This window comes from Dasypus novemcinctus, chromosome 7, assembly GCF_030445035.2.
Source record: "Dasypus novemcinctus isolate mDasNov1 chromosome 7, mDasNov1.1.hap2, whole genome shotgun sequence".
In the NCBI taxonomy this organism is placed as follows: Eukaryota; Metazoa; Chordata; class Mammalia; order Cingulata; family Dasypodidae; genus Dasypus; species Dasypus novemcinctus.
In genome coordinates, this window is record NC_080679.1 from 89,322,582 (window position 1) to 89,350,517 (window position 27,936).

At 37.2% G+C, this 27,936-nt stretch overlaps 1 protein-coding gene across 1 annotated transcript in view; it reads left to right on the forward strand.

Annotated features, from left to right (window-relative positions):
- PLA2R1 (phospholipase A2 receptor 1) overlaps positions 1 to 27,936 on the forward strand; it is a 126,614-nt gene that overhangs the window by 94,177 nt on the left and 4,501 nt on the right. The window contains exons 18-27 of the mRNA XM_004463890.4: positions 9,194 to 9,258; positions 9,531 to 9,634; positions 12,240 to 12,379; positions 18,490 to 18,607; positions 19,282 to 19,412; positions 19,769 to 19,916; positions 23,807 to 24,045; positions 25,493 to 25,661; positions 26,917 to 27,057; positions 27,563 to 27,679. Coding sequence (XP_004463947.3) covers positions 9,194 to 9,258; positions 9,531 to 9,634; positions 12,240 to 12,379; positions 18,490 to 18,607; positions 19,282 to 19,412; positions 19,769 to 19,916; positions 23,807 to 24,045; positions 25,493 to 25,661; positions 26,917 to 27,057; positions 27,563 to 27,679 — 1,372 coding nt within the window. The remainder of the gene's footprint in view (positions 1 to 9,193; positions 9,259 to 9,530; positions 9,635 to 12,239; positions 12,380 to 18,489; positions 18,608 to 19,281; positions 19,413 to 19,768; positions 19,917 to 23,806; positions 24,046 to 25,492; positions 25,662 to 26,916; positions 27,058 to 27,562; positions 27,680 to 27,936) is intronic.

Sequence of the window (27,936 nt, forward strand, 5' to 3'; positions counted from 1 at the left end):
CTCCGACACACACAGGATGAGTGACACACATGCACAAGGCATCTCCTTTCTTTTCCAGGTTCCATTGACTTCCAGTTTCTGACTATTCCCTGTAGCTATCTCTTATGTCCAATTTCACTTGCTCATAGGACTTTGGCCATATTAGATTAAAGCACACCCTATTCAGTTTGTGCACACCTTAACTAATAGTTAAGTTACAAGTAAATAACAATTTCAGAGGTCCCATTTACAAATTGGTTCACACCCACATAACCACAGATTGGGACCTGAACATGCCTTTTGTGGGTAATATGATTCATTCCCCAGCATTGCATGCATCAAAATTTCTTGCCTTTTTAGAGATGAATAATACTCCATTGTGTGTGTATATATGCATGTGTATACACATATATATATGTGTATGTATATATACACACCACATTTTGTTTATCCATTCATCTATCGATAGAGGTTGAATTGCTTCTACCTTTTGGCATTTGTGAATAATGCCACTATAAACATTGGTGTGCAAATATCTCTTCAAGTCCCTGCTTTCAATTCTTTTGGGTATATACCTAGAAAGGAGTTTCCAGGGCACACGGTAATTCTATACTTAGCTTTCTGAGAAACTGTCAAACTGTTTTCTACAGTAGCTGCACAATTTTACATTCCCATTAACAATGAATGAGAGTACTTATTTCTCTACTTTCTCTCCAACACTTGTAATTTTCTGTTTTTTTTTTTAAGAGTAGCCATTCTAGTGGTATGAAATATCATTGTGGCTCTGATTTGCATTTCCCTAATGGCTAATGATGTTGAGCATCTCTTTATTGGCTTGTTAGCCATTTGTAAATCTTCTCTAGTGAAATGTCTATTCAAGTCCCTTTTTAAATGAGTTATGTGTCTTTTAGTTGTTGAGTTGTAGGACTTCTTTTATATATTTTGAATATATTCTCTTATCAGATATGTGGTTTCCAAATATTTTCTCACATTCTGTACCTTGTCTTTTAGCTTTAATGATAAAGACCTGTAACATACAAATACTTTAAAATTTTGTTGAAATCCCAATATCTGTTTTTTCTTTAGTTGCTCACACTTTTGATGTAAACTCTAAGAAACCACTGCCTAACTCAAGATCCGAAAGATACTTCCCTATGTTTTCTTCTAGGAGTTTCATAGTTCTGGTTCTTTTATTTAGGTCTTTGATCCATTTTGAATTAATATATATGGTATGACTTAGGAGCCCACCTTCATTCTTTTGCATATGGACATCCAATTTTCCAGTACCATTGAGTAGGATTGACACCTTTGTCAAAAATGAATTGGGGGAAGCAGATTTGGCTCAATGGATAGAGCGTCTGCCTACCACATGGGAGGTCCAAGGGCTTCCTAATCCACGTGATGAGCTGGTCCATCACAGTGCTGATGCATGCAAGGAGTGCCATGCCACACAGGGGTGACCCCACATAGGGGAGCCCCATGCGCAAGGAGTGCACCCTGTTAGGAGAGCTGCCTAGCCCGAAGAAAAGTACAGCCTGTCCAGGAGTGGAACTGCACACAGGGAGAGCTGACACAGCAAGATGATGCAACAAAAAGAGACACAGATTCCCAGTGCTACTGACAAGAGTACAAACAGACACAGAAAAACACACAGTGAATAGATACACAGAGCAGGCAATTCGTAGGGAGAGGGCAGGAAAGGGGAGAGAAATTTTTCTTAAAAAGTGAATTGGCCATAAGAGTGAGGGTTTATTTCTGAATTCTCAATTTATATATCTGTCCTTGTGCTAACACAATGCTTTTCTAATTTTCTAATGCTTTGTAATACATTTTAAAATCAGGAAGTATAGTCTCTGACTTCATTGCTTTTCAAGATAGCTCAGGGTCCCTATCCTTCCATGTAAATTTGATGACTGGCTTTTCCATTTCTGCAGGGAAAGCTGTTGGAATGTTTATTGGGATTGCATTTACTATGTAAATAGCTTTGAGTAAAATTGGTATCTTCACAATATTTAGTCTTCCAATCCATGAACACAGGATGTCCTTCCATTTATTTAGAGCTTTGATTTCCTTTAGTGATGTTTTATCATTCTCCATGTAAAAGACCTTTGCATTTGTGGTTAAATTTATTCCTTGATATTTGATTATTTCCGTTGCTATTGTAAATTTATTTTTTCCTTGATTTCCTCTTCAGATTGTTCTTTACTAATACATGGAAACTACTGATTTTTTCATGTTCATCTATTACCACACTATTTTGCTCAAATAACTTTCTTGTTAGACTTTTCAAGGTTATTTATATATAAGATCATGTCATCTACAAACAAGGAAAGTTTACTTCTTCCCTTCCAATTTGGATGCCTTTTATCTCTTTTTCTTGCTGCATTACTCTAGCTAGAACTTCCAGTATAATGTTGAATAACTGTAGTGACAGTTGGCATCTTTATTTTGTTCCCAATCTTATAGGGAAAGCTTTCAGTCTTTCACCATCAAGCATGTTAATTGTGGCTTTTTCATATATGCCCTTTATCATGTTGAAGAAGTTTCCTTCTATTCCTAGTTTTCTATGTGTTTTTATCACAAAGAGGTGCTGGATTTTGCCAAATGTTTTTCTATGTAAGACATGATCATGTGATTTCTTCCCTTTGTTCTCTTAATGTGGTGTATTACATTAATTGATTTTCTTATGTTGAACCATGCTTTTCCGTACTGTAATAAATCCCACTTAATTGCAATATATAATTCATTTAATGTACTGTTGACTTCAATTTACTAGTATTTTGTTGTGGATTTTTATCATCTATATTCATAAAGGATATTGGTTTGTAATTTTCTTTTCTCATGGTATCTTTATCTGGCTTTGGTATGAGGGTGATTTTGGCATCCTAGATTGAATAAGTAAGTGTTTCCACCCCTTCAGTTTTTTTGGAAGTGTTGAACAGGATTGATGTTAATTCTTATTGAAATGTTGGGTAAAATTGCTCTGTGAAGCTATGTGGTCCTGAGCTTTTCTTTAATGGGAGACTTTTGATTACATATTCAGTCTCTCTACTTATTATTGATCCATTGAGATCTTTTATTTCTTCTTGAGTTAGTGAAGGTAGTTTGTGTGTTTTTTGGACTTTGTCCATGTAATCTAGTTTATTTAATTTCTTGGCATACTGTTGTTCATAGTATTCTCATATAATCCTTGTCATATCTGTGGGGTCCATAGTTATGTTCCCTCTTTCATTTCTGGTTTTGCTTGTGTCCTCTCTTTTTATCTTTTTCAGTCTTGCTAAATGCTTGTCGATTTTATTGATATTTTCAAAGAACCAACCTTTGGTTTTGTTGCTTCTCTGTATTTTTTTTCAAGATTTATTTTTTTACTTCTCCCCTCCCCGCCCCCTCATTGTTTTGTAGTCCTTGTCTGCTCTCTGCGTGCTTGCTGTGCATTCTTCTGTGTCTGCTTCTCTTCACTCCAGGTGGCACCAGGAACCAATCCTGGGACTTTCCAGAGTGGGAGAGAGCCATTCAATCTCTTGCACCACCTCAGCTCCATAGTCTGTGGCATCTCTTATTTTCTCTCCTCTGTGCCTCTTTTTGTTGCATCATCTTGCTGCATCAGCTCTCCACATGGGCCAGCAATCTGTGTGGGCCAGCACTCCTGCATGGGCCAGCACTCCTGTGTGGGCCAGTACTCTGCTCAGGCCAGCACTCCACTCGGGCCAGCCCTCTTCTTGGGCTAGCTCACTTCATAGGCCAACTTGTGTTCACCAGGATGCCCCAGGAATTGAACCCTGGACCTCCCATATGGTAGTTGGGAGCCCAATTGCTTGAGCCATGTCCACTTCCCTCTCTGTGTTTTTTTAACTCTCTATTTCATTTATTTCTGCACTAATCTTTGTTTTTCCTTCCTTTAGCTCATTTTGGGTTTAGTTGTTGGTTTTTTTTTTTTAATTATCTCCTCCAGTTGTGAGATTAGGTCTCTAATTTGAGATCTTCTTTTTTAATGTAAGCATTTAGAAATATAAATTTCCCTCTTACCACTGCCTTTGCTACAGTCTATAAATTTTGGTATGTTGCATTTTCATTTCCATTTGCCTCAAGATATTTCTTAATTTCCCTGGTAATTTCTTCTTTGACTGTTGGTTGTTTAAGTTTACTTTGTTTAATTTCCACATTTGTGAATATTCCATTTCTCCCTCTTATTGATTTCCAGCTTCATTCCCTTGTGGTCAGAGGATGTACATTATATGATGTCAGTATTTTTAAACTTATTTATACTTGTTTTATGTCCTACCATATGATTTATCCTGGAGAATGACACATGAGCCCTAGAAAAGAATATGTGTTCTGCAACTATTGGATGAAGTACTCTATATATGTCTGTTAGGCCTAATTGGTTTGTGGTATCATTCGAGTCTTCTATTCCCTTATTGATCTTCTGTCTAAATGTTCGATCCATTATTTTTTTTTATCCCCACCTTGTGGCTTTTTGCATGCTGTATGCTCTCTGTGTCCATTCACTGTGCGCTCTTGTGTTTTTGCTTGTCTCCCTTGCTGAGTTAGCTCTTCATGGCGCATGTGGGGCTGGGCAGCACTCCTTGGCGCTTGCAGGCTGGGCAGCACTCCGTGACGTCTGTGGTTCGGGCGGCGCTCTGTGGTGCTTGCGGGCCGGACAGCACTCCACAGCATGTGGGTGAGCTTGCCTTCACAAGGAGGCCCCAGGACACGAAACCAGGGCCTCCCATGTGGTAGACAGGAGCCCAACTGATTGAGCCACAGCCACTATCCATTATTGAAAGTGGTGGATTAAAGTCTGCTACTATTAATGTAGAACTGGCTATTTCTCCCTTCAAATGTGTCAGTATTTGTTGCATATATTTTTAGGGCTCTAGCTTTAGGTGCAAATATGTATTTATAATTGTTATGTCTTCTTGTTGAATTGACCTGTTTTTCAGTATATAGTGGCCTTCTTTGTATATAGTGGCCTTCTTTGTCTTTCATGAAAGTTCTTTTCTTAAAATCTATTTTATATATTAAATATGTTAATAAAAGATAATAAAGCATATACTAACAAAACTGTATACTATATTTAGTATATAAATATTCATAGAGGCCCAGCTGTCTTTTGGTTACGATTTGCATAGTGTATTTTTCCATCTTTTCACTTTGAACCCACTTGTGTCTTTTAAATGAAGATGAATTATTTGTAAACAGCTTGGTTTCTTTTTAAAATTTATATCTTTTAATATTTTCCAATTGTTCATCATTTTCCTTATATTCTTTAGTTCTTTCTCTGTATTTTCCTTTATCTCCTTGAAATTATTTTTTTTAAGTCTTTGTCTGCTATGTCCAAAATCTGGTCTTCTTCTTTGATAGTTTCTTTTTTTTTTTCATTTCTGCCCGCCCCCGCCATTGTTGTATGCTCTGTCTCCATTCACTGTGTGTTCTTCTGTGTCCACTTGCATTCTTGTCAGCAGTACCAGGGATCTGTGTCTCTTTCTGTGGTGTCATCTTGCTGTGTCTACTCTCCATGTGTATGGTGCCACTCCTGGGCAGGCTGCACTTTTTTTTTCGCTCAAGGCGGCTCTCCTTACAGGATGCACTCCTTGCGTGTGGGGCTCCCCTATGTGGGGGACACCCCTGCGTGGCACGGCCCTCCTTGCGTGCATCAGCACTACGTATGGCCCAGCTCATCACATGGATCAGGAGGCCCTGAGTTTGAACCCTGGACCTCCCATATGGTAGGCGGACATTCTATCAGTTGCCAAATCCACTTCCCATTGATAGTTTCTTGATTTTTATCTTGTTCTTTTGGATGGGACATTATTTCATGTTTCTTTGTTTGTCTTGTAATCTTTTCTTGTATACCATATATTTTAATATTTTAAATATTAACTCTGGGATTTATTTTCTGATCTGTCTTTCCCTTAAATTTGTATCCAGCTAATGAAATGACCCAGATTTTCTTGAGTGCTAACAAACAAACCAACACAAAAATACCTTTCCCATTCTGAAAATTGACTTTGCATTGGCTAGAGTTTAGCCCTCTTCTCAAGATGTTCAGCCTGAGGTGAAAGTGAAAGGCAGAGTCCTCTCTATCTTTTCTGAGTCTAGGTCTTGTCCTGAGCTTGTGCTCACTCCTGGCCTTATGAACACCCCTGTTTACTGGAATTCGATTGCCCTCTCTATTCCTTATGTAATAGAATTTGTCATCCTCCAGAGTGCTCTATTGTATGTCTTAAAACAGGTAATCCTTTGCCCCAGCCTGCTTTGACTTGATTGTTTCTAATACCGCTTTAGCTATAAGTAAGCTGCTCCTGTGCAGGGAAAGTTATGGAAAGACAAACCAGAGAAGAATTTCTAGGTTTAGTCTTTCAGACTGCCACCCAGTAGATTGGTACCAAAACACAGGCATCTGAAAACTCTGGAAAACAGTTAAAGGGTTGCATGAACTGGGCAAGTGCCAAATCCAGAAAATACAGTTTTCAGAATGGTAGGAAGGAAGTGGGTATAGCTCCAGTGATTGAACGCCTGCTTCCCATGTATGAGGTCCCCGGTTTAATCCCCCGTACCTCCTAAAAACAAACAAAGGAAAAAAAGCAGCTCTGATTGGGAAGCGGATGTAGTTCAGTGACTAAATGCCTGCTTCCCATGTACAAACTCTTGCGTTCAATCCCCAGTAGCTCCTAAAAAAAAAAAAATGGTAGGAGAAGCTGGTAGTGCCTTTGTGGGCCCTACTTCCCATCTTCCACCCAAACATGATGTGGACCCAGGCTCCACTCCCATTTTGCCCTGTTCTAGAGAGACCAGAGTATCTACTACAGTAGAATCAGAATAAATAATAAATATTTTTAAGTTCCATGTATATTTGTACAGATTCCCTACAAAGGGTAGTAACTACAACTGTGAAAAACATTTATTTGCAGATTGGAAGAACTAATTATTGAAAAAGAAGATTGCTTACTGTTTTTTTAAAATCTGAAGCAAAATATTTTTTAGCAAAATATTTCTCCATCTAGGAAAAGTAACTAATCAGTGTTTTCTCTCTCACTCTTCAGAAAAGTAATTAGTCAGTGTTTTCTCTCCCACTCTTCAAATAACAGGGGATAAGCCATTTTTAATTCTTTTTAAAACAGAGGACAAGTGAGTTTTGAGTACTTGTTGTTTGAACCATCCTTTTAATCAGATTAATGCCTACAAAGTAAAAAGCCTCAAGCTCCTTAAGAGTTGTGTGACTTGAATTATTAGCCAATTAGTCTGCTTGGCTAACATTTTATGCTGTATTGTGCAATATTTCCATTTGGTTATGACAATTTGCCATATTTTTAAAATTTTGTTTCTAATTGCTAATAAAAATGTAGCAATTTGCCGCCTTTTGTCATTTTATTTTTTGAAGTTGAAATAAAGTTTAAAAAATAGATACAGCAAATATTTTAGTCCTCTTCTAGAACCTGGTGTTTTAAACCCTTAAATTAACTTTGCTATTTTTGATGGAAACATTTTAAAAAATGGCAGGTTGGTCTTCCTTTTATTGTTTAGTAGATTAATAAATTAGCCATTACTGTGTTTTATTCCTCTTTGGCAATTTTTCTTCCAATATGATGCTATCTTTGATAACTGTATGTTACCATAGTTGATATTATAAAATCAGTGACATTTATTTATACCAAAGCATATTTTTAAGTCTTCTATTATTGTGGTTTTTACCAAAGTAAAATTTAAAATAACCATTTTAAACATTGGATTTTTTCATTTTGGTTATCTTCTCTGAAGTCTTATGAAGTTCTGTTCCATATCACAACAGGTTGTGATATGTCATGTGGATGATTACCATCCTGTAATTGAGGTGGTAATAAATACGCCACTTAAGATGCAATAGTTATACTTTCTCTTTAGAGGTCCCTTATTGGGGCAGTGAGCAATCAAGCCATGATTTCCACTGTTGTTGCACATGAAGCCTCTTTAGATTGAACAAAATTGTTGTGGTTCCCCCACTGAGCTCAAAGCCAGTCCCAATGGACCCATTCCAACATCTGACAATGTGAATCTAGATTTCGCATGTAAGAACACGTCCATAAAATAACACCTCAGGAGCCAAAATTACAGTTGCTCCATTTTGCATTATTCTCAAATTGCTGATACAGCAAGCAGCCACACTGTGTAAGAAGCAAAAATACCTGTTTACAAATTAGAATGTTAGAGAGCTGTTAAGTTCTGTTTTATGGTAACCTAAAATTAATAGGGGAAAATATGTCTTCATATTTATTCCCCAAGTTTTTATAGAAGAAATGAGATGACAAATTTAAATATATGATACTTTCAAATTAACGGGTTTGTAACATATAAAAATTAAGTTACATTTCAGCACATACATACTAAACCCACACACCATAAGGTATAACTCTCTAGAGATCTTAGAGAAATCCTAACTGCTTTTTCCTCCTTTATAGTTAAGGAGGGAATTTCAGTTTCCTGGGTCATAAGTTCAGTATTACATCTGTTCATGTGTGTGTGCATATTTGTGTGTGTGAGTGTGGTGTTTCAGTTTTATATTTGATTATACTTAGATCTGTGCAATTAATGATAGTGCGAAATTAATAAAATATCTAAAGGATAATTTTCTAGTTGCTCTACACTGGAAACTGTAGTATTCTTTTGTTCTGTATTGTCTCTCTTTAGTTAAATGAGGAGGATAATAATACTCTGTTTAAAAGCTTAACAGTCAGGCTAATGCCTAAAATTCAAAATCTTTACATGACTGATATCTTCATGCCTTGAATTGCTTTTCAAATAGATACATAAAGCATTGAACTTCTATAAATCACTGAGAGGATAAGCCACTAATTTTTTAGTCAAAAAAGAATTCTGTCTTCTATTTTACTTTATAGTATTACTTTTTAAATCCCTAAAATAGAGTTTAAAATGTACTTTTAAATACATAGGGAAAGTTGTAAGAAAGATACTGCATACTAGATAAAACTGAAATTATTTTTAATCTTTCATCCCAATTTTCCTTCATATTAAGAAGGAAATGTTTTAGAAAAATGAAGTTTCAGGTTTTCTCAGGATTTCAGGCCTTAGTATAGTCCTCCTTAGATAATCAGGTAAAATATTGAAGAATAGAAAGCTATTAAGCATCCCCATTAATCTTAATAGTGAAAAGGGACAACAAGTAGAATTGCTCATGTGTCTTTCTTTCTTTTTTACTTTTTTTTTTTCCCACTAGATAAGAAGGTATGGTATAAGTTGGTGGATTGGTCTTCGAAAAGAAAGAGCCAATGATGAATTTCGGTATGAACCTAGAAGAAATTGCATTTAATTTTGTTCAAGAGGTTTTATTTACAGAATGATTGAACTAGATCTTAGGTGATCGATTTATTAAATAGCCATCAAACATTATCTTTAACTTATTAATTTTCATTTCCCTAAACAAGTACATAAGTGTCTTTTTAAATTTAATAAAATATTATTCCTTCAATCCACTCCCCAGAAATCCAAGAATCGTGTTGGAAACTGAACATGCAGAATGATAGAAGACTTTAAAATGTTTACTTTTCCTACAGCTGGCGAGATAGAACACCATTAATATACCAAAACTGGGACAAAGGAAAAGAAATATATGGAAATAATCAGAGCCAGAGATGTGCCTCCATTTCATCCAAAACAGGTCATTTTATTTATCCTCTTTTGTTTTTTTATACTAGCTGATAATTTTCAGGAGGCCTGGGGTCTCCTTTCATTGCATTAATTCAGTAAGAAGTTTTTTGTTTGATTATTTTCCTTTTCAGTTGAATACGTTCAGTTTCATCAGTCGTTAGGCTTGAGGATAGCCATTCCTTCAATTTAATCCATTAATTCATTGCTTGAAAATAATTTACAGGGAAGCGGACTTGGCCCAATGGATAGGGCGTCCACCAACCACATGGGAGGTCCATGGTTCAAACCCCGGGCCTCCTTGACTCGTGTGGAGCTGGCCCATGTGCAGTGCTGATGCACGCAAGAAGTGCCCTGCCACACAGGGGTGTCCCCTGCATAGGGGAGCCCCACACGCAAGGAGTACGCCCCATAAGGAGAGCCGCCCAACCCGAAAGAAAGTGCAGCCTGCCCAGGAATGGCGCTGCACACACGGAGAGCTGACACAACAAGATGATGCAACAAAAAGAAACACAGATTCCCGGTGCCACTGATAAGGATAGAAGTGGTCACAGAAGAACACACAGCGAGTGGACACAGAGACAGACAACTGTGAGGGGGGAGGAAGGGGAGAGAAATAAAAAATAAATCTTTAAAAAAAAGAAAAAGAATTTACAGCTGGATAAGTCCTTCCTCAAGAACCAAAACAGCACCAAATGCAGACCCATTGGAACTGTTCAGAAATAAGTTGAGTAAGTGCTTTTTCTCTAGGAAATTTCAGTATAGACCTATTTTAATCTATCCCTAGTATCTAGATTATAATTACCCAGAGCTTTAATCTCTGTGCAATTTACTCCCATTTCCCATTTAATAAAAAAAATTGTTGAATTCAGCATGTTTTGGTAATACCTGGCATTAATTGCTGTTTGCCTTAGAACAGCAACTATTTGCAAATTGGATTTTAAAGTACATTTATGTTGAAGATTGTGTTGTTTTTCATTCAGTTCATCAAATAGTGTTTTGATTGTATTGCCCAGGCATAACTATCCTCCGCTTCTAACCAAAGGTAATGATGAGTTCGGTTGTCCCTCAGAACTTTGAACACAGAATCATCATAGAACCCATTAATCCTACTTTGAGGAATAGACCCCCAAAAATTAAAACAGATGCTCAAGTCCTTGTTCACGAATGTTCATAACAGTACGATGCACAAAAGCCAAAAGGTAAAAACAACTCAAATACCCATCAACGATGAATGGATAAGCAAAATGTGATATATTCAAAAGAAGGAACATTATTCAGCCATAAAAAGGAGTGAAGTAGTACCGATACAATGTGGATGAACTTCGAAAACATTATGCTGAAAGAAGCCAGACACACTGGTCCTATATTGTATGGTTTCATTTATGTGAAATATCCAAAATAAGTAAATGTATAATAACAGAAAGTATGTTGGTGGTTGCCAGGAACTGGGAAGAAAGGGGAATTTGGAGTAACTGCTTAATAGGTACAGAGTTTTATTTTGGCCATGAAAATGTTTTGGAACTGGATAGATGTGGTTGCATGACATTGTGATTGTCCTAACTGCCATAAATTATTTACTTTAGAGTGTTGTTTTTTTAATTCTGTGATTTTCACCTCAGTTTTTTAAAAAAGGGTAATGATATCCCTGACTCTAACAAATTCTAACTAATCTTGTGCCTTCAGTCAGAAGAGGGATAGACATGGAAAGCAATCCCTGGTACTAGGATCTCTATAGATGTTAGGAAAGGGAAAGCTATGTAGTTAATCAGCTTGCTTTTGCCAGCAGGTGTCACAGTAGCCTACAAAAAGGGTTGTTTTGTGAGTCTGGGAGAATAGCAGCTAATCTGCATTGAAAATAGCATTCTATTCCCAGTTCCAAAATGCCAGGATACTTTTGGCCCATATTTCTGGTACTGGAAAACCAAACCTGCCCTTGCAATTCGCATGCATCCTTGTCCTGTTCTGGAATTTATAACCTGAATGCCAATGAAATGCATTCTGTAACCTTCACTCTGAAAATACAGCTCTTCTATGTTAAAAACAAAACAAAAAAATTTTCCAGGAGACTAAGGACTTTGGGGTCTATTTTCCTGGGGCCATGTCTACATGCATATCTGGGTTTCTTTAAGGGTCAGTCTTGAAAAGTGCTACTTTCTTTAGAAGTTTCTGAGTTTTATTTTTCTAAATTGTGTTTTCTAAAGAATTACAAAGTGAAAATGATTGTTGTTTTAAAATCTTGTTTCCCTTTTAACGTTGAAGCTGAATAATTCTAAACAAAAATATTTCTCTGCAAAGTGTTCTTTTGTTACCCAACTCAAATATTCTTAAGACTTTAATCAGTTCTGTGATATCAACCGTAGCATTTGTTTAGTTAGATTTTTTTGCACTTGCAAAATGTCTACATTCTTGAGTTGAAATTACTGGTTTGGTACCTTTTCCACTTAGCTGTTTTCATTAGAGAACTCCATGATCAATAGTTAAGTTTAGTTCAGTTCCTAGGTTTAAAAAAATAAATTATGACAAACCATAATGATGAGGGAAATAGTGATTAAAGAGGATGCGTACAAAAAGTCGCCATTTTCTCCAAGCCATGTCTAAACCATTTTCTCCTCCAGGACTCTGGAGTAGTGAAGAGTGTTCGGTTTCTAAGCCTAGTATCTGTAAGCGAAAAAAGTTTCAGATCATAGAGAAAGAGAGAGATACACCAAAGCAGCATGGAACATGTCCCAAAGGATGGCTATATTTTAACTATAAGGTAAACTGGTTTTCACAAAGCTGCCTTTGTGTCACATTTGTGGATGTTAATTTTGGAAAATAATAAAAAATGGAAGTGGTTTGTAAAAAATCATGAGATGTCCATAAACCTGACTTTTTTTTTTTTTTTTTTTTTTTTGGTCACAACTTCAAAGAGATTTGAGAAATTTTCAATTCAGGAACAAACCTCTTAGAATAAAAAGGTTTTGTTGGAAATAGCCTTGATACTACTCCCTCAGCATTTATAGACTCAGTTTTTACTACTAGGACAATCATTCGTTGAGCTCTATTGATTTTCATTAGGGGTGTGTGTGTATGTGCACACACGCCTGTCTGTGTGTCTGTGTGTCTAGTCTCTGCTCCCAGATGAACTGGAAATTCCAGACGGATCCAGGCTCCTTTCTTTTTTATGCATCTGGAGCAAGTATGGAACTCTGCCCACCATGTGAATTCATTGACTGATAACTTACTTGAGTCAATGTCATCTTTTTTTTTTTTTAAGATTTATTTTTTATTTATGGCTCTCCTCTTCCCCGCCTGCCCCCCACCCCCCAAGTTATCTGTTCTCTGTGTCCATTCGCTGTGTGTTCTTCTGTGGGAATCTGTTTCTTTTTGTTGTGTCATCTTGCTGCATCAGATCTCCGTGTGTGTGGTGCCACTCCTGGGCAGGCTGCACTTTTTTTCACACTGGGCAGCTCTCTTTGTGGGGTCCACTCCTTGCGCATGGGGCTCCCCTACGTGGGGGACACCCCTGTGTGTCACGGCACTCCTTGCGTGCATCAGCACTGCACATGGGCCAACTGCACACGGGTCAAGGAGGCCCTTGGTTTGAACCATGGACCTCATATGTGGTAGGCAGACGCCCTATCCATTGGGCCACATCCGCTTCCCAAGTCAAAGTCATCTTGAGCCTCTAAAGCTAGTGCTCCTATGTAGAATTAAATTTTTAAAAAATGAATGGTTAGTAGGGATTTTTAAATATAGTATTATTTCTGATACTGCCTTCAATTAAGACCTGAATTTTTCCTCTGCTCTCCATGTTTTATGATAAAATAACTTTATAGGTCTTCAGTGGAAGGAATTAAAATGCAACCCAATTTGAGTCATAAATTTCATACACTAATATGAAACTGCTCTCCTGTTGCAGACAGCCGATTTTCAGTGTAAGAGTCCAGTTATATTGGCAAGCATTTTCTCCTTCTTTGTCTTCTTGCCTCCGTACTTCTATGGGAAATGGCGCCATTTGGCTTTAATACATTTTTATTGACCACCCACCGGATATTTGTCACTGATTTTGCTGTGTGATTTCAGATATTTTTCTTCTTTTATTAACTTTTAGAAATACAGAGTTTTATCCCAATACTAGGTATGAGAAGACTGAGGCTGATAAAGTTGTATGACTTTTCTGAAGGTTTGCAGCATGCGTCAGGGCTGGAATCAAGCTCAGGTCTGCTGCCGCTGAGGCTGATGGTCTTGTCCTCCCCTTCGGCTGCCACTGCATGTTGCCATTCTAACTTAGCCTCATGCTCGAATCAGCCTGGTGGCACTGTGAGGCATTTTCCAGCCTAATATAGTTCTAAGAAATGTTAAAATAGGATTGACACTATTTTAATAGTTGATCCTTTCTATCTGCTTCCTATTTTCTCAAACTACGAAATCTTTCTACCAGTTGTAAATTATGGATACATTTCAGTATGAGTAACTTGTAGCTACTACCATTCAATAAGCCACTGAGGATTATTAAATCATTGATCAAAACATTGAGGAATTCATTTTTCTCAACTGTCAGGGCAAGCACACCCTAAAGAGGGCTGTAGGGGGCAGGCGCAAAGGGACGTGAGCAACCCCAGAACGTGAAGGCAGCCAGCTCTTCTAGTCACTAGCTCAGGCTTCCTCCCAGTCACAGAAGGGGACATTTTGAGGGGATTAATGGCATGTGAGATCCCTGACATTAGAGGAATCATTGTTAGTCACTGTTTTGGGTTCGATCCTTGACTATTGTCCCTCCCCAAACTTATATACACATCCATGGTTCCTCCTGTGTGAGCACACATGGGCAGGGTGGCAGAGATGGGGACCCAGGGGAGCAAGCCCAGGGCAGGAGGCCAAGCAAATGCCTCCCCTGAAAGAAGCAGAATGGGGCATGAGGAAAGCACAAACACATACGTGAAAGGAGAGGGGCTTTCTGAAGCGAGGTGTGGAGCATGCTTAAAACATTTTCATGTAGCTAAGAATTTGGAGGAAAAAAACCTTATTGATAACTAACAGCTAGATAAGTATTTCTCAGCCTTGGCCACATATTTAGAATTAACTGGCAACCTTCAAAAAAATATCAAGGGTGCAGTTCCGGTGTCCCATGTGGCTCTCCCCACCCCTGTCTCCTTTCCCTGCCCATTAATGGTTAAAACCCCACCACAAGAGTTTCACTCCTTTGTTTTAAGATTTTATTTTTAAAGGGAAATATTTCTGAGATTGCCTTATCTGTCATCCCCGTACCTTTGAATAAGTATGTTTATCAATCATTAGAAAAGCTGGAAAAGAGGAGTGGAGAATCCAATGGGGATGGCTTTTCCTCTTAAATAAAGCTACAGAAGGAAAATTGGGAGGTGGCCAGGATAGATATTAATTCACATTTCTTAATGACTTTCCATGGTATATCCTATTAAACTTTGCTTCTTGTTTGTTGACTTCTTAGGACTAATTTTATTGGTGTTCCCCCCCCCCACCACCAAATTTTGAAGTCAGGCTTCTTTTTCGGTAACTCATAAATCATTTTCTCCATGTCTGACAATGTTAACGATAACCTGATCAGGAAGAGATTACCCCAAGAAATGAGTCTTGTAAGATACTTGTCACAGCAGAGATGTGGCAGGAACAACTTTTAATTATTCTTTTTGTGTGTGTTAGATTAACTTTTGTGTTTCTCTTTACTTTTTATTCAAGGACCTAAGTTGAGTGCTAATGACCACTTTGCACCATCTAATTTGAGATTAGCCAGTATTTGATTTCATAAATAACATAGTTTTTCCTTAAAAAATACTCTCTTTCTTTGGAATTTATTCAGATTCTTAGCACTTTGTCCATTTATTCATTTAACCATGTTAGATATTGGAAATTCAATAATGAGAAAAAACAGGTACAACTCCTTCTTTTTTGGACCATACAGCTAAAAGGGTAACACGCATTAATACATCAATCAGGGAAATAATTTTAAATTGTGACATATGCGATGAAGGAGAGTTACACTGTTCTATAAAAGTGTGTAAAAGGAGGAACTGGCTGAGATGGTCAGAAAGATGTAGAGCATTAAAGGTAAGAACAGCAGGTACTAAGATCCTGTGATGAGAGTAAATGGGATGTATTTAAGGAACCAAAGGCAGCCGAGAGATCTAGAATGGTGGTAGGTGAGACTAAAGTAGGAAAGGCCTTGTCATGTGAGAGTTTCTGATTTTATGCTGAGAGTAAAGGGAAACTCCTCAGGGGTTTTACACTCAAGAGTGGCATAATCAGAACTGAGTTTTGAAAAGAATCACTCAGGCTGCAGTGCCAAGGATAGAATGGAGGAGGCAAGGGTGAGAAAGGCAGAAGCAGTTAGGAAGCTCTTGCAATAGTCCAAGCAAGAGATGAGTAGCCTGAGCTAAGATGATAGTGAAAGAGATAGTGGGCAGAGAGGGTGGGGAGCACTGAAGAAACAGGATGTTCAGTTACAGGGTTACAGGGGTGATGGAGTGGGAAGGCAAGGATGACTCCCAGGTTTCAAACTTCTACAAATGCATGGCAGACCGTGCCTTTCAGTGTCAGTAGGGACACTGGGGAAGGACCGAGTTTGAGGAGGAGATCACGAATTCCATTTTCAAATGCTGAGCTGAAAATGACTGTGAGAAAAAAAAGAAATTTATATATTCGAAACTTATTTGGAATACAGAAGAACCTTCTTAATTCACAGTATTAATCAGAGATGCATTAAACTTCATCACATCTTGCAAATTAGTAAGTAAATAAACAGTTTAAAATTAAGGATGCTGTACTTCATCTTGCTGCTTTGCTTTAATCATTAATGTTACCATTTCCAAGGATGTTAGTAAATATGTTATAGTTTTAGAAACAAAGAAGTAGTGGTTAATTGGAGGCCACACTCCCATAGTCAAGCTGGCAAATTTTGACTGAGGCACACATTGTATGAGATGTGAAGTGGAGGAGGTGCGTGTGTTTTTTCTGGAGAGGTTTATTGAGCTAACAACCAACGAGGTTCATTGGTATTTATGAATAGTTCATTTGTGTGACTATCTGAACAAAGTGAAGTTGCATTAAATGATAAGACTTCCTAATAATTATTATGTGCCACTCTTTGGAATTTGTAATTAGAAGAAAGAGGCAAAATGAAAAGAAATGGATGAAAGGGTAGTTGTTATAAAATTAAACTCCATTAAACTCAATTGAGTTTCTTTGTGAAGCATTCAAGGTAAAGGGAATCAGAAGAATGTATTTCCTCTCTTAGTTGGTAACTTCAGGCCAGATCAGGGTTTCTGGTTTTTATTCTAAGAACAATGGGTAATCTTTGGAGGGTTTTTAACTAAAGTGTGACATATATGGGACTCAGTTTTAAAAAGAACCACCTCAGCACTACTGGCATTTGGGACCAGATCATTCCTTGTTGTGGGGGGATTCCTTTGTCTTTTAAGATGCTAAGTAGCATCCCTGGCTTGATGCCAAGAGCACCCCCACCTCCCGGTTGTGAAAGCCAGTAATGTCTCCAGACATTGCCCAACATCCCAAGGGGCAAAATCCTCCCTGATTGAGACCAAGTGGACTAAATCAATGAGGCCTGAAAATGTCATTTTAATATTATTTCAGGGCCTTTTGGCATTTTCTTTTATTCCATAAATATTTATTGGGAACACTCTCTGGTGTGATGTTCAAAGAGGAGTAAGGTTTAATCTCTCTGCCATTTAAGGAGTCTACAATGATGGGGAAGGGATGAGGGACTGATAAATCTAGAAATTATACAGAGTCATTCCAAAGAAGGATGCTCTCTGAAATATAGGTTTCCTACGCTAGGCTAGAATTATCCTGTAGCTGGCATTTTTCTCAGTGGCACGATCTTGGGATCTGACCTAACAATGATCAGGGTTGCCTATGTTCATTGATGAGAAAATTGAGCGTGAGTGCAGAGTCCCAGGCAAATTCCACATGGAATATCCTTTGCATAAAGTCCCTCCTGATGCCTCTGGAACTTTGCCTGATCAAATATTGCCTGTTTCTCTTCTATGTCTTCCTCTCCTCTGACTCCATCTGGTCCTATCAATATGTCTGAATTTAACTGAGCATTATGGAGTGGTGGGGGGCGGGAGGGGAGCTTCCTTCAACTCAGTCTATCTTGCCAAGCAAGTACCATTCCATTTCTCATCCTGTAACAAAGAAACCCGTGACATGCCACAGCCATGAATCTCTCATGAGTAACAATCAACCTCTTATTGCTAAATCCCACAGCATTTTGGTTCCTCCTTCTCCCTTGTATCCTTGGTCCTGCCCTTGCCTGCTTTTCTTCCTACTGAACTCATTTTTTCTTCTCTTTTTCTCTCAAATTGACGTACTGACCAAATGTCTGATTCTGAGTATTTAGCAAATTTAAGAACATGATGTGGTTTGATTCTCCAGTATTCCTCTCCCATTTAGAGTGAGGAAGTGTGTTTGTAACTGAAACTGAACCATGATATCATGCTGGATTTTGTTTTGTTGGTTTTTTATTTTGTTTTGTTTTCTTTTTTTAGGTTAAATCTTCCACTGTAAACTTTGCAATCAGGCTGGCTCCCTTTAGGGGGAATAGTATTTTTCATTGGGCAGAAGACATTGTTCTGAAATCTCACAGACAGCACACATCTTTTTCTCTATTCCTGCCAGATGCAAATGCACACAAGTCATTAACATCCTGAAAGATGTTTCTCTTCATTTTACTTTAAAACTTCTAGACAGGTGAAGGAAAAAATGGATTATTTCTGCCCAAGAAAATGACAAAGAATTTTCAGAGCTGATCCTGATAGTATCTTTGGGAAGTTTTAAATTCATTTAGAAAAATGGATATGAACACTTTGTTTTGATATGTTTTGATAGTGCTTTTTGGTGAAAATACCCAAAGATCCAAGCCATTGGAGGAACTGGACATCTGCTCAAGATTTCTGTGTTGAAGAAGGTGGGACACTGGTCACCATTGAAAGTGAAGTGGAGCAAGGTAGAGTATTCAGGATTCAACCAGGCCAAAATAATCATTTTTCTTCAAGTATTTTAAAAAATTTCCCCCCCAAAATGAACATTTCCAAATCAACACTTAAAGTATTCTATTGTTGATGACACATAAATTTTCAGTTTGATCTGTAAAGTTTTATATAATGATATCTGTAAGAGTTAGTATACTGCATTGCTAGTAAATTGATTTTTGGAGCCTTTTGTCTCACTGGTAATAGTGGAAAGAAAAGGACGTATTTATGGTCTGTATTTCTAAATGGCTAAAATAATTTGAGGCGTAGTCTATCATAATTGCATGATATTGTTTTTAGATCCCTTGAGATTTACTTATACACTTTTTAATATATTTAGCCAATTGTATACTCTAGTTTAAATATAGTATATAAATCATCTTTTGACTAGAAAGTCTTTGAATGAACACTGGAAATTTGTTTTGTTAATGATATGATGAAATCCCAGGCTTAGCCAACTAATTTCTATCAACTTAAACTGAAATAAAAGTGAAAGAGACTGTAATACTTTGATGAGGATGAAATAAATTCCTGCAGTTTGTTTATAATTTTCCTGTCATTTAAATATAATCACAGTTATAAACACAGTTCGAGGATTACCCAAATGGTTTATATGGCATTAAATTTGGTAATGTTTCCTATTTTTCAGCTTTCATTACTATGAATCTTTTTGGCCAGACCACTAATGTGTGGATAGGGTTACAAAATGATGATTATGAAAAATGGCTAAATGGAAAGCCTGTAGTATATTCGAACTGGTCTCCATTTGATATAGTAAATGTAAGTTTTAAGTTTTATTTTTTTAGAAATCATTTTAGCAAGAGATTCTATTCAAGACTTGTCTATTAAAACTTATTTTTTACTTTCTGTCTTTTTTAGGCATAAATAAGGCCATTATTAATATATTAACTTTTAATAATGTAATTTCATATATTCCATAAATGTAATCACTTTACTCATCACACTAATTCTTTTTTAGGTAATGTAATGCTGTATGAATGCAGGTTTACTGAATGCAAATAAATAAGTAGCAATTGTGTTTTAATCAAGAAATTGCATCTTGAATAAAAATTTCAACAGGTTCATTTTTGGGGTAACATATGTATATATATATATATACGTATATTCTTTTAAAGATTCCAAGTCATAACACCACGGAAATTCAAAAACACATTCCTCTCTGTGCCTTGTTGTCAAGTAATCCTAATTTTCATTTCACTGGAAAATGGTATTTTGAAGACTGTGGAAAAGAAGGTTATGGATTTGTTTGTGAAAAAATGCAGGGTAAGAAATAGTTTTTGTTCCTTTTGTTTCCATGGTCCATTCTTCTCTTCCATATTTGTGTTACATAGTTATACAGTTAATAATGTCATAGCTAACAGTGATAGGCACTTAATTCTTTGAACTTTAAATACATTTACTCATTTAGTCCTCCACTAACCCAGGATTATGTTCTTGAGGGATTTCTAAGGATTGCAGAGCCACTTGTAGTAACCAAGTATATGCATCCGTTTGAGTCATATTTTAAAATGTGACTTTATTGCTTTGTTCTGGGATTGTATGTCTGTTCAGGCAATATAAAAAGACATTAGGAAAATGTTGGGGAACATTCAGGGAAGTAAATCAACTCATACTTGCTCCTCTTTTGGAACCCTAATAATGGTCCCTGTGGCTCAAAATGACATGCAATCCTCTTTCTAAATCTGATAGTCAAAACCCCAAGGGTTTCTGGTGTGATACCAAAGTCAAGTTACTATAACTAGCCAATGGGATCAATGAGCCAGTTGAATGGACTGTAAGTGACCTAAGTAGTAAAAATTAAAACAATATTAACAACAACAACAGCTAATATCTGTTGTGTTTTTATTGGGCACTAAGTTTCCCTCTACCATGCCATCCTAGAAGGCCACAGTTTGTGTCTGGAGCTGTAGAACTCTGAGCAGCCTAGAATATATCTGCTTATTTGGAAATTCTTAGTGTTACATGCATGTGAACTCTTTATGATTCTGAGTATCAACCCATACTCAGAAAAGCAGTTCTAGGGTAGCTTGGTTTCCTAGTTCACAGTTAGTTATGTCTTCAACATTATAGGGATCAGGAACTGAAAGAAGACAATAAATGAGTTATAGCAAGAATGTTATGTGAAGAGCAGAGCCTCATAGGAAAAGAAATAATATCATAATAATACCATAGTTATACATTGAGGATGTACCTGGCATTGTGCCTTGGCTTAATTATCGTTATGCTATAAAGTCCTCATGACAATTCTATGAAGCCAGTAAAAGTCTCCCCATTTTACAGATCTGATACTTGAGGTTTAGAAAAAAGTAAGTAACACATTCAAGATCTCTTGGCTAAGTACCATGATTCTATTCTACTACCTTGACGTTGATCTCTTCTTGAAATTTACTCTCTGACCAGCTCCTCAATGATATTTGGGGCACTTACAATGTGTATGTCTTTTGGAGACAGTCTAGAGGAGTGGTGCTTGAGAGCGTAGGCACTGGGGTCAAACAGGTTATTTATTTTCTTTGAACCTTGATTTCCTCAACTGTAAAATGGGGCAATAACTATCTCACAGACTCTATGAATATACTATCCTTAGCATAGTTCCTGGCTCATGTTCAACAAATGAGAGTTGTTTTTACTGTTATTAGCCAAAAAAAAAAAAAGCATATTACTCAACTGCACAAATCAAATGAAAGGCCAAATTCTGCTCCTTTTCTCTATTTGCCAGGTGTTTCCATTAGGCTCAAAGCTTAAAGTCTCTTATATCCCTGGAAGCATGAAGAAATCTGAATAAAAAAGAGATAAGGGCAAAACTAAGTCCCTAAATTTGGACTCAACGTCCAATAGCTCTTTCTTTTGCAGGGCAATGGGTGGCAAAATCATGTTGTTCAAAATCTCTTGTACATTTTTTATAAATTTTTTTCTCTCCCCTCCCCCCCCCTCCCAGTTGTCTGTTCTCTGTGTCCATTCACTGCATGTTCTTCTGTGACCGCTTCTATCCTTATCAGCAGCACCGGGAATCTTTCTTTTTGTTGCATCATCTTGTTGTGTCATCTCTCTATGTGTGTGGCACCATTCTTGGGCAGGCTGCACTTTCTTTCATGCTGGGCAGCTCTCCTTACGGGGCGCACTTCTTGCGCGTGGGGCTCCCCTACATGGGGGACACCCCTGCGTGGCATGGCACTCCTTCAGCACTGCGCATGGGCCAGCTCCACACAGGTCAAGGAGGCCCTGGGTTTGAACCGTGGACCTCCCATGTGGTAGGCGGATGCCCTATCCATTGGGCCAAGTCTGCTTCCCTGTACATTTTTAAAATATATTTTTTAATTGAAGTATAACATTCACACATGAACATGCATAAACAGTAAGTATATAGTAAAGATGGTGAACTTACAAAATAAACAAGCATAACATCATTCAGGGGTCTCATACATCACCACTCCACCAACACCTTGCTTGTTGTGAAATATTTGTCACAAACTATTCAAGAGCATCATCAAAATATTACTAGTAGCTATAGTCCCTATCTTACATTTGGTGTACTTTTCCCTCAACCACTCTATTTTTTTAAAGTATATTTTTATTACAGAGATTTTGAACTTACAAAACAGTCATACACATATGTAGAATTCCCATACAACACCCCTTCATCAACACACCAAGATGGAACATTTGTTACAGATTATGAGATAACATCATCAGACTATTACCACCAACCATGGTCCATAGCATGCATTTGGCACACTTTTTCCATACACCTCCATTATCAACACAGTACATCTTTGGCATTGATGCAAGGGTATTATGGTATTGCTGTTAGCCACAGTCTATAGGTCACACCAGTTATATTTTCCTGTGCTTCTCCACATTCCCACCACCCTGCAATAGTGACGTACATCTGCTCCTTCTCACAGAAGGACACTCTTGTATTTGTACCCTCAACCACGACTCTTATCCACCTCTGGGTTCACTGTGATATTTAGTCCCTAGATTATTTTTTATCTTTCTTTCAATTGAAAAATCACTTAGATTTTTAAACTTGATGGACTTAATAACATGGGAGAAATTTATACATGTGAAGTGGGAGAAAACAGTGAAATTAATATTTGGGTTACATATACAAAGAATTTCAGTAACTTTAATTTTACCAATTATTATTTTGAAATAGCTATTAATACTTTGGTATTTTATTAGTATTCTATATAATACTTAGACTGAGTATGAAGGCTGGCAGACAGACTTCTAGCAAAGAGTAAACTGATAATAGAAGTGTGATCCATCACAGTTTAGTCAGTAAATAGGTTAATTTCACTTTTGTTCTACAACATCTACTACTGCTATATTGGGGTGACATTTTCAGGTAAAAGTCAAATTCCCATTTTGCCATCTTTATTGTGGGACAAGAGAAGGAGAGGAGAACAAGGATCAACTTAGTGTATCCTAGTACATGATATAATACAGGACAAAAGGCAAATGTCCATCTTAAAGAGGAGACCTCTGTATGTAAAACACAGCTACTCATGAACACACCAATGATCACCTCTGTGGAAATCTTGCCTTTGAATACAAAGTCACTGTTTATAAGAATTCTCTGTATCTCTGAGCATTTCTTTACCTAATCTTCAAAAAATTTCTTCTTAGAATTTATACATGTAAATATGAAACGTGATAGTGATTATCATATGGTCTCAAAAGTTAAATCAAGTGTTGACCTGAGAAAATGCACTTGTAAAATTGTCTTTGCCGTGTACTTTGTGACTACATAATAGGTGTCAATATTCTATTGGTAAGTATTAAGTTCTGCTTAAAGCTGGTGTGTTAGGCTAGGTACAGCTAGTAGAGTGAAATCTGACTCAGGAGTTCACCATCCATTCCATCAAAATCTGGTCAGTTTGACAGGGATCTTCAAAAATGGGAAATCTTCTAGAAGTGTTTGAATATGTGTATGTTTTGAAGAAATTCATGCATTAAATTTGCTAAGTGTTTTCATTCTTAGCATCACCCACACTTTCAGGTAGTGTCCTCATTTTGAAACAGTTCTGGGAAGAAAAACTCACTCATAGTTAGTAATAGCATGCATCATAGTAACTGGGCTCCCTGCTAAGCCTTGCTTCCTCCCTCTCTCCTCCAGTTGCTACAAATGACTTCTGTTGTTCTTGTTCTAGATACTTCTGGACATGATGTAAATACATCTGCTATGTATCCAATCCCCAAAACCTTAGAATATGGAAACAGAACTTACAAAATATTTAATGGAAATATGACTTGGTATATGGCATTGAAAACCTGCTTGATGCATGGAGCAGAACTGGTCAGCATTAAAGACCAGTATCACCAGTCCTTCCTCACTGTTATTCTCAACCGGCTAGGGTATGCTCACTGGATTGGACTCTTCACCACAGATGTAGGTGCCCTAAATACCTTGAAATATTCTTGCATAATTAAGTTTCACTTTTACCTACTACTGAATGTAGCTCAGAAAAAAATTTCTAGGAAAATAAAATAAATGTGGCATTTAAATAATTGGCTTATACTATAACTACTACTGATCAGCCTCATGAGCAGCCTATGGCTACAAAAAAAAAAAAAAAAAAGAGATGTACACCTTGACTAACTTCTGGAAATCAATGCCTTTCAAATTCTTCTGAGGATTTCTTAGTTTCACAGGATATTGTTTCATGGGTGCAGTGAAATACATTTTAAATTGAAGCACCTGCATTTGGGTAACTTGTTGCATAGAAGGCATCCCTGAGAAATATGAATCCTGCTTCCTGCCTAGAAATTTGGTTACTAATTAATTCAGTACCCTTGAAATTTAACACGTGGGATTTTTTCCCTCTACTTGGAGAGTAAGATTTCTTTTTTGGTTTTTAGAGCTTTCCATATCATCACATAAACATCTATCACATGCTTTGTGAGAGCAACATATAAAGATGTTCCATAATTTATTAAATAATTCCCCTGTGAATGATCATTTTGGATTCTTCCTAGTGTTTTACAAATAGTGCACAACAAATATCCCTGTACAAGTAGGATAAATTCCCAGAAGTGAAATTGCTAAAAGCACTTTAAATTTTAACGAGTGGTACCAAATTGCCCTCTAAAAGCTTGCTCCAAATTACATGCCAACATGTATGGTAACATCTGGTTTCCCCATATCCTCACTAACCCTGAATATTATTAAAGTTTAAATCCTTGCCAGTAGAGTAGGTGAAAGAATGGTAGTTCATGTTTTTAACATATATTCTTTATTAATATAGTTGAGTACTTTTTTTTCTGTGAACTGGTTACTTGAGTTCTTTGTACATTTTCTGTGATTTTTTGTTTTTGTCTTTTTCCTATTGCTCTGTGAGAGTTCTTCAATTAAATTAGTCTCTAGGTGCTATTTTTCCTAGTTTGACTTTTACTTTGTTTATTATATTCATGTAGTTTGTAACTTTTTGTAGCCAGTTTTGCTTGTTGACCTATGGATTTTATGTCAGACTTGGAAACATTTTCCCCACATCGAGAGTATGAAAAATTTCACCAAGTTTTCTTTAACACTTTTACATGTTCAATATGATGTTTAAACTTTAATCAGTCTGAACTTCATTTTGCTATAAAGAATAAGTAGTGATTCAAATGCACTGTTTGCTTACTAGGAAAGCAGGGGTCAAGGATCCCCAAACACTAAAAAAGAAGGGGCTCGTGGCAGGAACTCCTTTTTGTCAGGCTGCATCCACAGCTGTCCTAGATTCCCTTAGGAGCGGTGTGAAATGTTCATCTGCGGTGAGCTGGGGAGGCTCCCACAGCTCTGGGTCATACCACCAGCAGCCTTGGCAAGGAACTGATGGCTCAATTCCCCTCCACAGAATGGCCTTAATTTTGACTGGTCAGATGGTGCCAAATCCTCTTTCACTTTTTGGAAAGATGAAGAATCGTCCTTCCTGGGTGACTGCGTTTTTGCCGACACCAGTGGACACTGGAGCAGCACTGCCTGCGAGTCCTTTCTGCAAGGAGCCATTTGTCACATCCCCACTGGTGGGTTCAATTCCGTTCAACTTAGAAATAATGTGCAGGGCATTGTGCTAAGCAGGGGACATGAGGATGAGTAGGAAACAGTCTCTGCCTTCAAGAAGCCTCTGGATGGGTCAGTGATGTTGAGACACCTGTTAGACCAGGCAGGGCTACCAAATGATATGAGCGAGGTAGAAAATACTGTGGGGGTTGGGGAGAAAAAGAGTCCATCATATCCATTTGGGGAAATGCAAAAAAGCTTCTTGAAGAGTGGGTGGCACATAAACAGGCAATGATGGAAACCAAAATACATGTCACTCGCTTTATTGCAGTATTCGCTATACTGCAGCAATATGGAACCAAACCCGCATGCCTATACCACATTCTGGACATTATAAATCAAGTTGCATATGCATTATATAACTTTAAAACAAAACAATTAAGGGTAGATGTGTAAATGATAACCATATATATATTGGAAAGGCTAATTCTGCTTCTAAAACACTATAAACGTTGTCCTTCCCTTTTCAGTGACAGTGCACTTATTGAGTGCTTCATAAGTGTCAGGCACTACTTCATGTTAACTATACAACAACTTGTAAGAAAGCCGTTAGTGTTCACTCCCTTTTATAAAGGAAGAAACCTAAGTGTAGGAGGTTACATTGCATGCCCACGGCCACAACCCTCGGGTGGCAGAGCCAGGATGTGCTGGGCTTTGTCTGACTTGACCTTGCTCTCTGAAGTCAAGACCCCCACACACCAGGAGGTCCCTTATTTATGTTATGTTGCATTATGTTATGTTACATTTCTTTATTGAATGCATTCTTTTCTCGCACAGGTTTATTAGCAGGTAAGGATTTTTTACATCTGTGATGCTCAGCCCATGGAATACATTTTATGCATTTGGAAATCCCTTTCGTGAGCATCATTCAGCTGCCAGTATTTTTATGAATCATATCACTCCAGTTGTTCCAACCTTTAGGCTTCTAATTGGAAACATGAAAGACAGCCACCCTTAATGCAGGCAGTGCCCAAATTAAGCCTATGAAACTATGCACTAATGTACCCTGCTATGTTTAGGGAAAGATTATTTCTGCCAGAATGCTATAAACCAGACCTAGTTTTATAATCATTTACACTAAACCAATCTTTCAGAGAATTGCCATGAAAATCTCATTACATATTTTCACCGTGTCTTCCATAGAATATAATGCAATGTTTAGCGCAATAAATGAACCCAAGTCACCACCCTGAAATCATCACTGATTTTTGTTCATAGAAACAAAACCATTGGAACATCCAGAGTTGTGCTCAGAAACATCTATTCCCTGGATAAAATTTAAAAGTAATTGCTACAGTTTTTCTACAGTCCTAGACAGTATGAGTTTTGAGGCTGCTCATGAATTTTGCAAAAAGGAAGGTAATTATTTTGTGATGGTAAAATGCTTTCAATGTGCTCCTTCTTGACATTTCAGTAAACAATGTGGTTTTCGTTTGTCTGATTATTTCGTGACTTTAGGAGCAAAGACAACAATGGAAAAAATAAATACTATTGAATTTGCTTGTTTGGGGGTAGTTAATATGTGAAACATAATATTCAGTGTGGCATTTGAAAACCTAGGTTGATGCCTCAGAATACTGCACTCTCCCAAGGAAATGTTATTTTTAAATACATTTGAATTATGTATTTTAATGTTCCCTAAAATTAATATTGTGTGCTTTTAATGTCTTCAGTGCAAGTGTATATCTCTTATTAATAAGTATGGTTTTACTTTAAAATTTTAAATCAAAACTGCTTATTTACAATGACAAACTCAGTTTTCAAAGCCTGGGCTTTGCAGATTATTATATAAGAAGACATTTTAAAAATTGTGTTTATGTGTAAACACAATCACTTGTTCATTTGCTGTTTGTCTATTTTATAGGATCTGATCTTTTAACAATCAAGGATGAGACTGAAAACACATTTCTTCTAGAAGAGCTTTTTACTTTTGGTTCTTCTGTTCACATGGTTTGGTTGAATGCTCAGTTCGATAGCAAAGGTAAGTATTTGGGTGGAGAGAAGGAGGGGGCATAAATAAACACATGGTTGTTAAGGCTGATGGTAATGACATCTATGAGCCAGAAAACTCTCCTTTGGTAGAGCATTTGCCGTGAAATAATTGTGTGAATGTTAGAGCCCCTTCTTCCAAAGACAACATGGCTATCTCTTTTCTCTACCCTCTGGTTCTTTGAAATAATCTCAGAATGCTTTCAATGAGCAAAAAATGAAAAGAAACAACACAGCAAGTTTATCTTT